Genomic DNA, 16,355 nt, shown 5'->3' with positions numbered 1-16,355 from the left:
TTAATTTTATTTAATATTTTTTGATGCATATAGGAAGGCTTCTATTGTTTTCATGACTTTACCTTACAGTGTATATGTAATAAAATAACATATAATATGCATTTCTGTTAAAAAATTAGTAGTATGATGTTCACATTATTTGCCTTTTTATTTCTGTTATTCTAAATTTTAGGAATGTTTTTGTTAGATCTTGAAAACTTCCTCAACCCTTCCTAGTTTACTATCTGATTTGCATAATAATGTTGTAGTAGTATTATAATTGCATTATATAGAAAATGCTAAAGATTTTTTCTTTTGTTAGATTCTTTTGCTGATAAAGTTAAAAATCTAAATGTAATTGTTGAAATTTGTATTTTTTTGTTTTACTAAAAGAAAGTCCAGTATTTTATATATTATTTTTTTCTATTTCTTTTAAAAGCTCTAGTGCAAAATTTTTGTTCTCTCATTTTTTTAAAGATATTTTGTTTAGCCCTTGCTTTAAAACTTTGAAAGAAACTATAATGATACTCTTATTTGAAGACATTAAATACCTTATATGATATATATTTCCTGTTAGTTTGCCAAATTCTATATGAAATTAGTCTGAGTGCAATATGAACATTTCTTTGCTTTTTAATATAAAATCTATTATTTATTTACAAAATTCTAAAATATTTATGTGTGAATACTATTTTGCAATTTTAACTAAATAAATTTTTGCTTCCTGTTATATATTATTGAATATAATCTGTATATATATTAAAAGCAAAAATATTCTGTCCCCACTAAAATTGAAACAATACTTTACAAAGAAGCAGCATGCAAGTAGATTACACTGTGGGATCTACAATTCATTCCTCAAAAAGACCATCCTTTAACTTCCTCAGTGGACTGGATATGAATTCATGGAAAGGGTTAACAAAGCAAAAGGAAGGTCTTTGCATAGGGATGGGAGACACAAAAAGACTTCACTTTCTTCAAGTCTGAGTCATGGCTATTTGTTTGCTTCTATAGCAACTATTCTTAAGTTTGATTTTTGAATAACCTTTGGTTATATAGAGAATTGATATAAAAATTAAAACTGTACATTATTTTTAATTTTTATCTGTATATATATTACAAATTAATTTGATTTACAATTTGAAAATTTCAGAACAACTTTTGCATGGTTTTTAAAAATGTTTTAGTTTTCAAATGATTTAATTTTAAATAGTTTTGATTTTATTTTTAATTTTGTTTTTGATGTAAAGGCCAGCTTTTTAATTATTATTTTATTATTTTTAAATTTAATTCTTATTTAATTAATTTTTGGTTTAATTTAGTTTTTATAATTATTAATAATAATTAATTATTTAATTTTGGCTGCATTTTTTGAACCCTTAATTAATTTTTAAAATTAATTGCAACTCTTTTTTCTTTTGTAACATAACTATAGAAATTGTTTTAGTGTTGTTTTGCATTAAAGATAATCAAATTTACTAAAAAAATTAAAAAATTAAATTTCATTAATTTTTGTTTTATAAATTTGCCTACTTTTTAAAAATTATTTTAAATTTAATTTTAAACAAGAAATTAACTGAACTGTCAGGCTACCTAGTATATCAATAATATGCAGAAATCAAAAGTACTACATATACAGTATTGTGAAAATTGTACTTGACAACTGACTTTCATCTAATCCTTAATTACATGAATTCAATAAATTAACATTTTCTAAAAATATTTAATATAAATATTAAATTATAATTTACAATTTGATGGAAAAAATTCAAAAAATAAAGAAAATAGATACCCTGACTCCATTTAATACACTGTGGTTGAAATCTAGAGTTTTTAATTAATCTGCCTGCGTAAATATGCTTTTCATCAAACTATATATTATTTTTAAGTTCTTATAATTGCATATAATGTAAGTAATAATAGTGATAATAAGTAAACAATAAAATCATTAAACCCAATTATTCAACAAAATTATAAGTGTATCATTTCATAAACTTTTAAATCTTTTTCATCATTTCCTTAAACATTTACAACTTTAAAATATTTGAAATTTAAATTAAAGATTAAAACAGAAATGTATATGATTGCAATTAAAAGATCATTTAAAATATACTAGGTACAGTTTGTTTCTGTCTGAACATAAACTAAGAACTGAGTTGAAGCACTAACAAGTCAATTATATTGTTTTGGGGACCCCTAAAATAATATTACCGACTTAAATATAAAATAAAAAAGTTCAAAAATTGGATGTGGTCATGCTAGTACTTTTCACTAAGCCCCTACTATATCTGGAAAACAAAATCATAAACCCATGATTTTATTACATTTTTAATTTCCTCATTTCACACTATAAAAATGATAAAATTTAATCAAAATCAACTGATTAAACTTTGAGAATGAATTCAATTCTATAAGCCATGTAGAAGAGGCTTCACTAATGCTCTGCCTCAATAAAATTATTTATACATAAAAGAAAGCATTTTTAAATTTCTTACTTCTGGTGCATATAAAGTAGATATGTAAGCTAAATTACATTGACCAGAAAAAATTCTTGATTGAAATATGAAAAACTGATTTTGTTCAGGAAGGCTCATGTACACAGCTAGAAAAAAATCTTGATCTCTGTATCCACTAACTTTCTTCATAGAAAACTGTTGTGCTGAAAAAATTTATAACAATCATAAATATATATTTAATTATGATGTATATAAATAATATACTCACACAGTATGTTCATTATATTAAATTATAATACTCAAATACTTATAAAACAAACAAATATAAATTTATGAACAATCAATAGGCAGTATTATTGCTTATATTATAATTTTAACACAAGTTATTTGGAATTTTTGTATTGTGATTCTACAGAATTTTTCATATACTTTTTATATAAAGTGTTTAAACAGCCACGGTAAAATTTTTAAGACTGGAAAAACAACTTCAAAGCAATTAAAAAGTCTTAATACATATGGATTAACACACTTTATCTTGGAAATAATTGATCTGTGGATCAATTACAGTAGTACCTCAGGATACAAAATTAATCCATTTCAAAACTGAGATTGTATCATGAAAATGTTGTAAGGTGAATCATTTTTCCCCACATAATTACATGTAAAACCAAATAATCTGCTCCAACATGAAAAACACCCAAATTAAAGCTAAGTAGTACACTGGAAAAAAAAAAATATAGTAAGGAAAACACCGAAAAATGCATTTTGTAGTTGTAAATGTATAAATAACCATAATAGGATAATAATTGATTAAAAAAACTGTAGTTTTATTTGCACTTTACCTTTGAGGATAGACGATGGTGGAGGTGTAAACTGGTGGCGGAAGAGAGGGAGAAGGGAAATGATACTAAAACTTAACTTACATAACATAATGTAACAATAACTTAAAAATAACTTAACACTAATTTTTTAATTTCTCTATTTTACATATTTTTTTAAATTTTTTATTCACTGCTTTTTGCTTTCTTTCCTTCCATTCCACCAGCACTTTCACTGGATAGAGGTCGCTTGGTAAAATATCTATCCAAAGAGGTTTGGCTATACCTACTTTTTAAAATGTTTCTAAAATGACTTAGGCAAATGTCATTATTCTGAGCAGCAATACAGGTAGTGTGAACCTTTTCTGGATGTTTCTTTTCAATAAAATCAGTCACTTTCTAATAATACCTCATGATTTCCTTTATTGAGCGAGATCCTTCCATGACGAAGCAAACAGGCAGACTGAGACCAATGAACAGAAGTGAGTAAAAAATGGCGCTGCAACTAATGTAATGTCGTATGGTGAGATTAGTACTTTTCACTAAGCCCCTACTATATCTTGAAAACAAAATCATGAACCCCTGATTTTATTACATTGACTCCACATACCGTGGAGCAAAAATATGTTTGAATTTCATGTTGTATCCTGAAAATTTTGTATGCTGGAGCGTTCGTATCCTGAGGTACTACTGTATTTCCACGATAAACAGCATTTTATGGTTGCAATCTATTTGTGCATTTTTTATTTATCATGCTCACAGTATACTTGCAAACTCAGCAATTGAGTTCAAATATTCATCCAGCTGACAATATGTTACTTTCAGTTTGTGGTGAAGTTGCAGCATTACTTGAGGAGGATTTTTGAATTTCTTAAGCCATTTAACTAAGATGATGACATCCACAAATAACACTTTAGAAATCAAATCAAAATTGAAAACAATTTTTGGAAGTTTGATAATAGTTGAAATTTAGCATAACAAAAAAGGATACCTGTTGTCCAGAATTCATTATGGAAGTTAACTATAATTCAAAAATGGAGAGCACGCCGATCGTTTACTAGGCGAAACCTCTTAACATATAGGCGTTAAATTACAAATGAATGTTGCTAGATCGACAAGCACTTTTGATGATAATTATTTTTGTCTTTGTCAGGTCGTTAAAAATGGTTAAAGTCCTTTTTTGAATATGAACATCAAATTATTCCAACGGTATTAACGTTTTGGAATGAAAGCAACGATAGAATGTAAGAAAAAAGAATTTAAATAAAAACGCGCACGGTTATAATGTGCATGTGCTATAAGCCTCCAAACTGTGGAGCTAGATACGTTGTCTTAGATCATTTACTACGTTTCTCCTAGTAAATGATCGGCGTGCTGTCCATTTCTGAATTATAGTTAACTTCCATAGTTGAAATTTTAAATCATTTGTAAACAATAAGAAACTCCAATCATTCATTTTAGAAACAGTTGATTTGGAGAACCATTTTTATTAGAGTTGTTTGTTTATTGAGATGAGTTATTTTCATATTAAAATTTTTACTGTATTCTTTTTAAACACTTTATATATGATCTATATATGTACACATCACTTTAATTTATTAACATTAAACTAAAATTAAAAATTAGTCAATGAATACAGATAGTTATAATTTCATTTCATATTATAAGCAAATTTAACGATTCACTTTTCAAATATTAATATTTTTATTTTACTACATTGTAAAATCATTATTATACATTTTAAAAGCATTACCTGTTAAATTAAGAGGAGTATTTATTATTCGATCACCACAACATTCTAACACATTTGCATCCATTAAACATTCTCTTCTCTAAAATAAAAATAAACTGTATTTAATTATTTAATATATTTGATCTATAATGTCAATATTTTTTTCTCCTCTTTTATGACAACCAATATAATTTAATAAAGTTGACAAATAAATGTTTGTAATAATATTTTAATATTAAAATCTAGAGAGTGAACTGAAAATAGAAATAGTCAGTGTACAATTTATAAAATTTCTAGAAAGGAATGATCATTCAGTTTATATATGGTAGGCTTACAATGGTATCTCATTTTACAATTAGGAGATAGATGGCACAAAGATCATGATAGTAGCAGTGGGAAAAGAACTGCAAATAGTCTACATGTATTATAACAACGTTCTGAATCATTTTAATACTACTTACCTAATTTTTAATACTACTTTATATAAAGTAAATAATTGACTTATTTTAACAAGTATAATAGCAGGAAATAAAATTATTTTTTCACTTTATGATCCTATTTTATTTGAATTATTAAAAGAACAATTTACCTGATATGACCACATTCTTATCCTAAAATCTTTACATAAAGCAAAAATTAAAGTATCCCCATTAAATGGATGGCAAACTAAGCTATATGCCATATCTTCTCTAACTTGATTTCCTCTGAAACAAGTAAAATGCATTTATTAAGATATATATTTAAAATTTAAAATTTTATATATTAAGAAATTAATTCATTTAATCTAAAACTAGTTAAATGTTGTTAGGAAGTTGTAAATGTAACCTTTAACCTTTGGAATCATCGTGCCCTCTACTCTACTGCCTGTGCAATGACCTGATTTATGTGAATCCTGTTAACGGCAGTTGTTCTTTTGTCCTTTGTATTGAATAAATGTGTATTGTGTTCATATGTTCATCTTTATTCTTTTTTCTTTGTTTTACCTTGACACGATCCTTCATCAAATTTATATCCTTACAAATGTTAACAATACTTGTTTTTATTTTAAACATTTTCAATAATTTGTGTTCATTTCACTTGTGCTATTACATTATTACCTGAATTGAAATAAACCATTTTTTATTACAAAATACAAATCAAATAAGTCCAAATGCTTTAAGAAAAATGTTCAAAGTGAAAACAAATGAAGATTTATTTCATTTTCCCGTCATTTCTTTTGATTCTTTTATTTTGGGTTCTCAAAGTCAGGAGTCACTCTGGAAAATTTTTAAAAAAATCGCAAATCAACTCTCCAGTTAAAAAAAATTTTTTTTTGGGTCACTTCAAATTATTTATTGCCACCAGTTTTACTTACTAATTAATGCAAATGCTGGTAGTCTTATCATTTTGGTGTCTGGAAAGCAAAAGTGACATGTTAAGCTGTCAAAAAAATGACCCCCAAGATTTTTACATTTTTGGACTTGCATGATTATGTTCACCCTGTTTGAAGCTTAATATAATTCATGTTTTTTGTCAAAAATTTCTGAAATTTTGCAGTGTGGTTTGTTTATTAGGGAGATTGACACTATTAAATTTTGGTGATTAAAAATCAACAGGATGGGGAGATAAAGAGGGTCATGTTTATCTCCAGTAGAGTCAGACTTAACAATGATTTTATTCATTATCAACATTTACAATTTTTTTAATAAAACCTATCCCTACCATCAAAATTAAGCTTTTTGTCATTTTATAATAGTTTAAAATATAAAAGTTTTTAAAAATAAAATATAACAACAGATGGCACAAGCAAATGTTGCCAGAAAAGTTAAGCAACTTGTTGCTGGATTTTTTTGTAATATTCCTTTCACACCTTGTTACTGTTTTCTGTAAAGATCTTGGTTTTTAAAGCCATTTTATATAGACTTTTTTAAATTCATATCCTATCATTCATATAAAATCCACAAAAGTATTTTTGAAAAACTATTTGATTAATATATTAGTATTAGTTGATTATTAATAGTATGAATTTATTATGCATAAGTTTATTCATTAACTAACTCCTTTCTCTAGAACATTTTTTTTCACTTTACAACAGTGTTTCCCAAAGTTTTTGGGATTACTACCCTTTTAGAGAACATATTATATATATATACACTTCAAATTGATGCTAAAAACAATTTTTTATTTTTGACATCTGTTGTCACCAATCTGACCCACCAGTGGCAGAGTGAATAAAACCACCAAACAGATTTTCTGCACGTTACTAACACCTAAACAGGAGCCAGTTTCCCTAAAAGACCTCCCAGGAGGCATTTTCCCACTCGGCAGATCGCCCATGTGTCGCATTGCTGTATACATTGTATATAAAATCTATGGGATTTTAATTGTGATTCGGATGTTAAATATATATATTTTTAAGTATTAAACATTGTTTAAATGTTTTTATTTATCTTACAATTACCGTCTTTTTGTTTTTATTTTATATATATTTATTGAATTGATAAGATCCTTTATAATGTAACTGTGATGCACCAATTAATATATATGATAAATATTCAAAATAAATTTTTGTCCCCCTTATCTGACAACATCCCCATGAATTTTCTACTACCCTCAAAAGAATGGTAGCACCCACTTTGAAAATCACTGCTTTATAACAACAACAACAAAAAAAAAAAAAGGAAAAAAACTATAACACTAGGGAGAAATGATGATTAATAAATGTGTGAGAATCGGGATTTGTTAGGTTAATTAGTATAAGAAAATATATTATTTCTTACATATTGTTCACAAAAAGGGACGTTACATTCTCATGTTTTTCAAGAAAAGGGAAACCAACTTCCTTTCCTACAGGTCTTTATCAGTAATTCTGACCACCATCTGTATTTTTACCCCCTCTACATGTCATTGTGCATCCCGTTGTAACTGTGAATCATTTTATGCCATTGGTCAGAAAGCTCAATAAAAGGGTGGTTTTCCCACCATTTGAGGCAGTCCTCCATAATACGAAGGTGCCAGAAGGCAGTTCACGAGAAGTCAAACACACCACAGATGATGAATATAATTAAATTAGCCAAAGAATATAATTAAATTAGCGCACATATAAGTTCCTGCCAAGATTCTCAATCCTCTCCTGAACTTCCATCGCTATCGTCCCACATATCAATGCTTAGTCTCCAAACAGAAGACTACATACCAACTTACATCATAAGGTAGTATGATTTATATCATACTTGTAAACTCTCTCTCTTGTGAGAACAGGATAGAAACTGTTACTTTCTCATTTATGATTAGCAGTATATGTTTGGCATAATAATATATCTAAGAATAGAGATATATTTAGAGTTAAGTTCGATTATGCAAATTTGTATTCGATTTGGAACCATGTATATAGTATATTTCTTTTATCTATTAAACATTAGTTGTTATGTTTACTTATTGATTCCATTTATTTGCTAACTTTGGACCATTCACTCGCTATGAGTTGAACTTACCCACAACTCCTCCCACTTGACAGAAATAGCCCGCTTGACAATATTTAGATTAAAACATTTTGTGTGTTAGGGCAAAATATCCTTCCCTAACTGGTGTCAGTCCTGACAGGCAAACGTATCGAAAGGTTCAGGCGAAATTCTTATTTTAAGCCATCCTTAAACGAGAGTGAGTGGTCCTTAATGTCCCAACAACAAGAGGGTTTAGCCCTCACCATAATCTCACAAATAAATATTTCACAATCACAACTTTTGCTAATAGTATAGCGAAGAAAATATTATTATATTACAGTAGAGTGTCGTTTATCCGAATCAATTGGGGACTGGGGTTGTTTGGATAACCGATTATGTATGAAAAAATATATTAACCTATCTCACGTTGAAATTTTTCTCCATTGCGTGTCGCTTCGCGTTGAATTTTCACCGATTTTAAGCCTAACGTAAACTTTTTAAAATAATAATCGTGGCTATTGTATTGTTAAAAATTATTTCTTTATTTTGTACAAACAAAATAAATATATTGAAAAATATAAAAACAAAAAAAATTATACTTTAGAAATTAATCTAGTATCAAAAACGTTTGATTCAGCATGACACACAGTCCTCAGAAAAACACCATACAAAAGTGCCAGCTAAAACACACACGTCAGCAAAAAAAAATATTGGAGTAGACCAAGATATAGCCAAAGATTGCAGAGCCACAGCACTAGTGAAAATTTAAATTTGCTGACTGGAATTCTTTCAGATAACTGACTTTCAAATAAACGATGCTCTACTGTATATTGATATTTCTGAACACACTCAATAATACTATATTTTTTGAGTGAAAACAAACATTATAATTATATAGCATTCAGCATCTAATTTAATATCAAATTATTAATTCAAAATCAAAAACTTACCGAATGACAGATGGAACAAGACCACTAATTATTCTTGACATCACTGATGTCTGCTTCAATTCAAATGCTATTACTTTTTCTGTAATCATTCAAATTTAATGCATCTTAATCTTAATAAACAAATTATTAGATGTATTTAATGTTAAATAAATGAATAAATAAATATATACATGTATATAGTGTAAAGTATTGACGTTTTAGCAGAGAGGGAACAAAAGAAGTGCGACCTTGTCAATTGGACCCAGGTGTGGTCAGGTAATATACCACTTGTAAGGTGTTGACTTGTAAACAGAGGGAAAACAAAGGGAGTGCCGACTTTGTCAATTGGACTCACCTGTGGTCAGATGATAGACCATTTGCCATATGGTAAACAACTGAATATAAACTGGATGTTACTGTAAGCTTGACTCTCGTTGGATAATGGCAAACCTGAGTTAAAGCTGTTCGGGCAAGAAAGATTTATGATTGGTTGAAAGTTTCCATCCAAAAAACCCTTAAATTGCGGAACAAATGAGAGAGGAGGGAGAGAAGGGCAAAAGACTTGTACACGGTAGTCTCAGGCACTTGGGAAGCCCGCTGAGCATAGAGAGAGTGTTCTCCTCTGGTAAACATCTCAGGGACGGGTTAGTGCGGAGAATGGACTAACAATGCAGTTGAGCCAACTCCACAAGCTGACTGAGGCCTCTCCAATGTTTAATAGTTCCCGGAAACCAATCAATGTGGAGGTGTGCTTTCCATCAGACCTGGATCACTACATCGAAACGTGATACACATGGAAACCAACTCAATGAGACGGAGTTTGGGAAAGAACTTCACTTATAATAAAATCTCTAATTTTGAATTCATCCATAACTAAAACTGCATTTCAGTCCCAGTAAACACTATAAATTATAATGTATTTTTCTACTCCTAAAGTGAAAAGTTTTACATATATATCTCCCTAGTCAAACTACTTGAATTCAGCAGATGCTGCCCAACCTATTAAGTTCCATAAATCTTTTCAGCATGTTTTCTGGTAAAACAGCTTTAATACAGCTAGATAAGCAGCTAATGCCATAGTGAATATCAAATGAAAAAGATTATGACATTAGCTTGCTTATCCAGCTATATTAAAGCTACTTTATCAGAAAACATGCCCTTTGTTTATCAGCAGATTGCCAGTTTAGTGAAAACCCACCAGATCTACAGATCTAGCAAGAATACTAAAATTTGCTATAATGTATTATGTGGAATTTGTTTTTGAATAAATTCAATGTGGCCTAGAGAAGTAATTTTGTGATATATCTAAATTTATGATATTTATTTAAATCATTATTACAGCCTGATATATTGTTTGGGTAATGACTCAAATATATGTCATGGGCTTAAATATATTCTACTGCTTTATACTTTAAGTCTAAATAAAAGTTTTTCAATTTTTTATATATCTCAATACATAGAACTCTCTATAAATCAAATATAAATATAGACACATGTATAAATGTGACTTTATCAGTATATTATTCTTTTACCAATCGGATCACCCTCATTACCAATGGCACCAAAATTTAACAATTTATTTAAAATATATAATATTTAAATGACTGCTCTATGTATAAATATACAATAATTACTAGATAAATACAGAGAGACCCGAAATACCAATCGGATCACCCTCATTACCAATGGCACCAAAATTATACAATTTATTTAAAATATATATTAAATTCATTAACATATCTTACCTTTATCTTGAGGCAAACAGACAACTAATAAAGTTCCAATACTATTTGCCAAAACAAATATAGCATCTTTCTGAGGGGTCAACCAGGAACACGAAGTATGAGGTAGAGGAACACCAACTGATGCAGCATGATTTAGTACATAATGATTTTTACTATCTTGTAAAGTAGCAAGTGATGCATCAAAAAATATTGATGGAAGTGTAGCTTCTGAAGGATGGAAAGATAAATAATCCTGAAAATATTTTTTTTCTTTTAAATTAAACTAAATTCATAAATATAATTTTACTGTATATTCTTTCAAATCAACATACCGTTCCAATAAGTTTACGAGGATGAGGAAAAACTAGCCTGTGAACACTAGATATTGTAGCAACCAAAATAATAACTTGATCATGAGTTTCATGTATGCTTACTCCTTCTAGAACAGGAGTATGCTGAAAACGTAATCTTATATGACTCCCAGTCAAATTTACATCCAACGATACTTCAATTAATTCTAAAATTTCATTTGAAGCTCTCCTAAATAAAAATAAATTTTTCCATATAATATACATAATCAAAATGATCAAATTTCAGAATCATTATATAAGGTAGGTGTGAGCAACCCATGATACCATTTTAATGTGAAATTGGCTAAACATCAGATTTTACATTTCATACAAATACAGTTGACCCCCCCTATAAAATCATTGATTTTTCCGTTTTATCTGAATTACATGTTGTACGAGTCACTTAGATTTTACAAATATGTGAGCCGTTCACAGCCCGGCACACGTATTTGTAAAATCTAAGTGACTCGTACAACATGTAATTCAGATAAAACGGAAAAATCAATGATCTTATAGGGGGGTTGACTGTACAATCAATATAATTTTCAAATTTATTACTTATATTCTTATGACTTCTATTTACTTAACAAGCAAACTTATTATAAATTACTCAAGAAAGAAATACATTTAATAATGTTGATAGTTTGTGGGTCATAAAAAAGTCATAAAAGGCTGCATGCAAGCTTAGGTAAAGAGCCATGCCTGATGTAAGGAAAAATAGAACTCCTTAATTACAATAACTAACCAAAAATTTATTATTTTAGAACAGCAAATAAAATTTGTAATTTTCAACATTTAACATATTCTAAAAATAGAATATGAATATATACAAATGGCAAACCTGAGTTAAAGCTGTTCGGGCAAGAAAGATTTATGATTGGTCGGAAGTCCCCGTCCAAAAAACCCTTAAATTGCGGGGCGAACGGGAGAGGAAGGAGAGAAGGGCAAGAGACTGGTACACGGTAGTCTCAGGCACTTAGGAAGCCCGCTGAGCATAGAGAGAGTGTTCTCCTCTGGTAAACATCTCAGGGACGGGTTAGTGCAGNAAGCTTAGGTAAAGAGCCATGCCTGATGTAAGGAAAAATAGAACTCCTTAATTACAATAACTAACCAAAAATTTATTATTTTAGAACAGCAAATAAAATTTGTAATTTTCAACATTTAACATATTCTAAAAATAGAATATGAATATATACAAATTTAAACTAAATTTTAACTATGCAATATCTTGATTCAACTATTACCTGAAAATTATATTACAAGTGTATGGAATCAAAAATAAGATATGCTGTTACAATTTGGGACACAGGACCTAAAGTAGTAATGATTTATATCAGTAATCTGTTAAAAACATACTACAGACCCTCTCACTATAACTCTAAATGGGCATACAATTTTCTTCTCCCAGCCATTAAGCATGTGATAGAAAGATCTCTACTCTATCAATTGATTTATCACTGGAATAACTTGGATAAAAACTTGATTTTTTATAATATGCAAGATCCATTGAATTGTTCATTTATAAATGTCTAATCTCCTCTTGTTCAAATGCTATCCTTCATTGCAAATTATATTAAATTGCAGCTAATTTTTATTTATTTTGCTATTTGCCTATGTTTTTTTTTATATTTATTTGATTCTGTTTTGTTGACACTTAGAAAAGGCCCATGCTGGCCATAGTGACTTTATTAAAATTTGAATTTGAAACATTAGTAGGACAATATTTAGACTATGGAGTTTTAAAATGTTCTAGTATAGAGCAAAACTGATGATGGCTTCAATAAAGTCAAAAATGTTTCTTAATAATAAACTTTTGGTTGGTTACATTAATTAAACTGCATTATTTTTCCTTACATATCACACTTAATACATAATACAAGTAAAACGGCAAAACCGTATTTGGGACAAGTCTATGTCTCAGAGACTCACTACTAAGCAGAATCACTTTGACGATCAAGGTGGGTCTTGTTCTCATTCTCCAATCTTCTTTGGTATCGCTGCTTTTGGGCGCGATCGTTTAAACTTCGCCAGCCGCAACCATGAGGTCATCCACGATGCATTTCCAATGAAATTAACCCACCCAATTTCGAAATTTCTCTCCGTTGCGTGTTGGCCCAGGTTGAATTTTTGTCGATGCGTAATGAAAATTTCCCATTTTTGAAAAAAATAATCGTGGCTATTGTATCATCTGAAATTATTTTTTTTTATTTTGCACAAACAATATACTGTTTAACCCAATTATAACATCATTGAATGTAATGACAACCCTAATATAACATCAAATTTTTATCAGTCCCACGATTTTACTATACTAGATAATGTTAAAAAACCTACTTGTAACAACACTCCGTTTTAATGTCATATTTGAAGCACTCCCAAATTTACAAAATTAGATTACAAATTTTATTTAACATAGAAGAAACTGTGTTCAGGTCCTAAGGTCAGAGTTCACTTCTTAGAATGACTGTGGGTGGTACTCTCCTCCACCTGACTTTGATGGGGTGAGGTGCGTGTTTTGCCTGTTTGTAGAAGAGGGTCGTCATTTTGTATTTTATTTTGACTCAGTTCTCGGTCCCTTGACTACCTACAAGTCTGGATTTTTTATGCGCAAATGATTTGGGCACCTAATACTCTGTGCCAAATATCAACTCTCTACCTGTACTACTTCATACCTCTAAGCCGGTAACATAAACCAGCAGTATGATTTTATAAACAAGACACAGTCTTATCAATAAAATGTGATAAGGATAATAATAAGAATGATCTAGTTAATACACAAACTGAACATTAAAGATTTATCAAATTTTTCTTGATTAACAGCTAAAAAGTTTAATTAATGATTAGAATAATTTTATATTACTTCGATCTATTAGAAGTATAAATAATTAAATGATTTATAGTCTTTCCCAGAGTAAGGATGATGCCAATGTTCATTAGTCTACAAATGCGAACGAAAACAGTTCCATGTTCATTATAAAGTAAAACATAATACAGTATATGTAGAACATATATTAACAAATTGTAAGATTATCACTACGTCATGAATCTGTTATCAGTGTGCTAAGTGAAAATACAGTTTATCACAAACGCTTTCAAACAGTTCTTCTTCAGGTAAAATTTGATGGAACGTGAATATTTAAAATAAATTGAACTCCTATTAGATAAAATCCGTTGCTATGGGAATGTGCATTCATGGGTGGATGATAATTAAGTGTTGGCTTCTATGAGGGTCTACCAGGCTACCTGATGTAGTGATAATTTTCACCCTGGTGTTTAGGTGTTGATGAACTTTGTATTTAAATTGTAAGATATTGCCAAATGATCCACTAGATTATTTATTGGGCTATATTAAGGCCAATATTTCCATAATATAGTCAAACAGTATTTGGCATTACTAACTGAATTAGATTGTTGTATATGATATTACATTATACGATAAAGTATGTTTAAACTATTATAATCTATTTGAAATTTCTGATCTTTTTGCAAGAAATCTAAGGTTATGAAAACGTGAGAACTCAAGCTAAATAGAAAAAATTTACTTAAATAATTCTGCTAAAATTTTAACTCTCAATTGCAGTAGCAGGAAGTGATTCCATTTCCCCACAGACTTGATTCCTTGTCCAGAGATGACACATCTGAATGTGTCACTTTTAAATGTGTTGGGAACATAGCAAAAAAAAATTGTTATTGGTTTAACCAACCAACATATCCTAAAAAGGTTATTGAAATTAAAGGGAAAGACCCCCCAAATAAAAGAAGAAAGATCAAAGATGACAGTAGGGTTTGTTCTTTGAGTGTTCACTCCAGATTTGGATATACCGCCTATCTACATCATCATTGCCCTGATAGCCAATGACCAAAATCCTACCTGCCAAGGACAATACCATTCTCGGGACAAGTCCACCTGTGCAAGTGTACGCAACTCCCCAAGGAACGTACAACTTCAGATATTTAGCAACTCGCAATCACATGTAAACTCTCTGTCTCTCTCTCTCTCTCTCAGTATGGGATCCACTATTGCTAAATGAGTTGTAGAGTGCACGTCTTTCATGTACACAGTCTCCTCCATCCTGAATCCAACCACTTATGTATGTGACTGCTTGCAAGGCAGCAAAACCTTCTATGCTCATGTTGAGCAACAATGATGTCAGTCCTGATGTAGGCATCGCTGACCCAGTGCTGACCCTTCAGTCACAAAAAACAAAAATACCATATGATAAAATGTTTAAAGTTTTAACATTTGTTTTTTCAAAATTCAAGCATAATATTTCAAAGAATTTTTGTTGCGTAGCAATGGTGGTGGAGTAACACACACATTCACGATCCAGCACATTGACTCCATTCTTATTTTGGGAAACACTATACATTAATGGAAAATAAATCTTAACTAAAATATTCCTTTTTATTAAATAAAATTAATAATTAAATAGCTATATTAAAGAATTGCTTAAATTGTTTATTTATATGTAAAAAAAATTAAATTTTAGTTACCAATATATGTAACGATTGCTTGTGGGGGTTGACAGAAAACAGCTTTCTTGATATGCATAACCTCCTGCACTTTCTGGAAGTTTGATGTCTTGTAAAGTACTTTGAGCAGCTTCTATAAATAACACAAATAAGTGAGTGAAGTTAAAAATATATTTTAAACAGAACACTTTTTAATTTAAAATTTTAATTAATTAATGTCATAATACAAGTAACTTAAGTTACATTTTGAATTCAAGTGATTCAAAAATGAAATCCCTTTAATGATCATTTTTAACATTAGGTATAAATTTTGAATTTTTATACACTTTATAAAAACCTAGACAGTATTCAAAATATATGGTAAATATATATCAGAATATTTTACAGTATGTACAAAAAGCTTCACTCCTAACTGCCTTCAGTATTCCAAGTCTGACATTTTTATTGCTTAGCAACATACTCCATAATTTTT

The 16,355-nt window shown here is 29.4% G+C and overlaps 1 protein-coding gene across 1 annotated transcript in view; it reads right to left on the bottom strand.

The window, feature by feature from the left end:
- LOC111612740 (nuclear pore complex protein Nup160-like) overlaps window positions 1-16,355 on the bottom strand; it is a 51,026-nt gene that overhangs the window by 21,822 nt on the left and 12,849 nt on the right. The window contains exons 2-8 of the mRNA XM_023353988.1: window positions 15,905-16,016; window positions 11,393-11,600; window positions 11,082-11,313; window positions 9,358-9,436; window positions 5,575-5,689; window positions 5,007-5,085; window positions 2,475-2,638 (exon numbers count right to left, since the gene is read on the bottom strand). Of these exons, the coding sequence (XP_023209756.1) occupies window positions 2,475-2,638; window positions 5,007-5,085; window positions 5,575-5,689; window positions 9,358-9,436; window positions 11,082-11,313; window positions 11,393-11,600; window positions 15,905-16,016 (989 nt within the window). The remainder of the gene's footprint in view (window positions 1-2,474; window positions 2,639-5,006; window positions 5,086-5,574; window positions 5,690-9,357; window positions 9,437-11,081; window positions 11,314-11,392; window positions 11,601-15,904; window positions 16,017-16,355) is intronic.

The sequence above is a fragment of the Centruroides sculpturatus genome, unplaced genomic scaffold, assembly GCF_000671375.1.
Source record: "Centruroides sculpturatus isolate CEXI.00-Female unplaced genomic scaffold, Cexi_2.0 scaffold112, whole genome shotgun sequence".
In the NCBI taxonomy this organism is placed as follows: domain Eukaryota; kingdom Metazoa; phylum Arthropoda; class Arachnida; order Scorpiones; family Buthidae; genus Centruroides; species Centruroides sculpturatus.
Note: the sequence above shows the minus strand (reverse complement) of the source record. Positions and strands in the feature narration are given on the sequence as shown.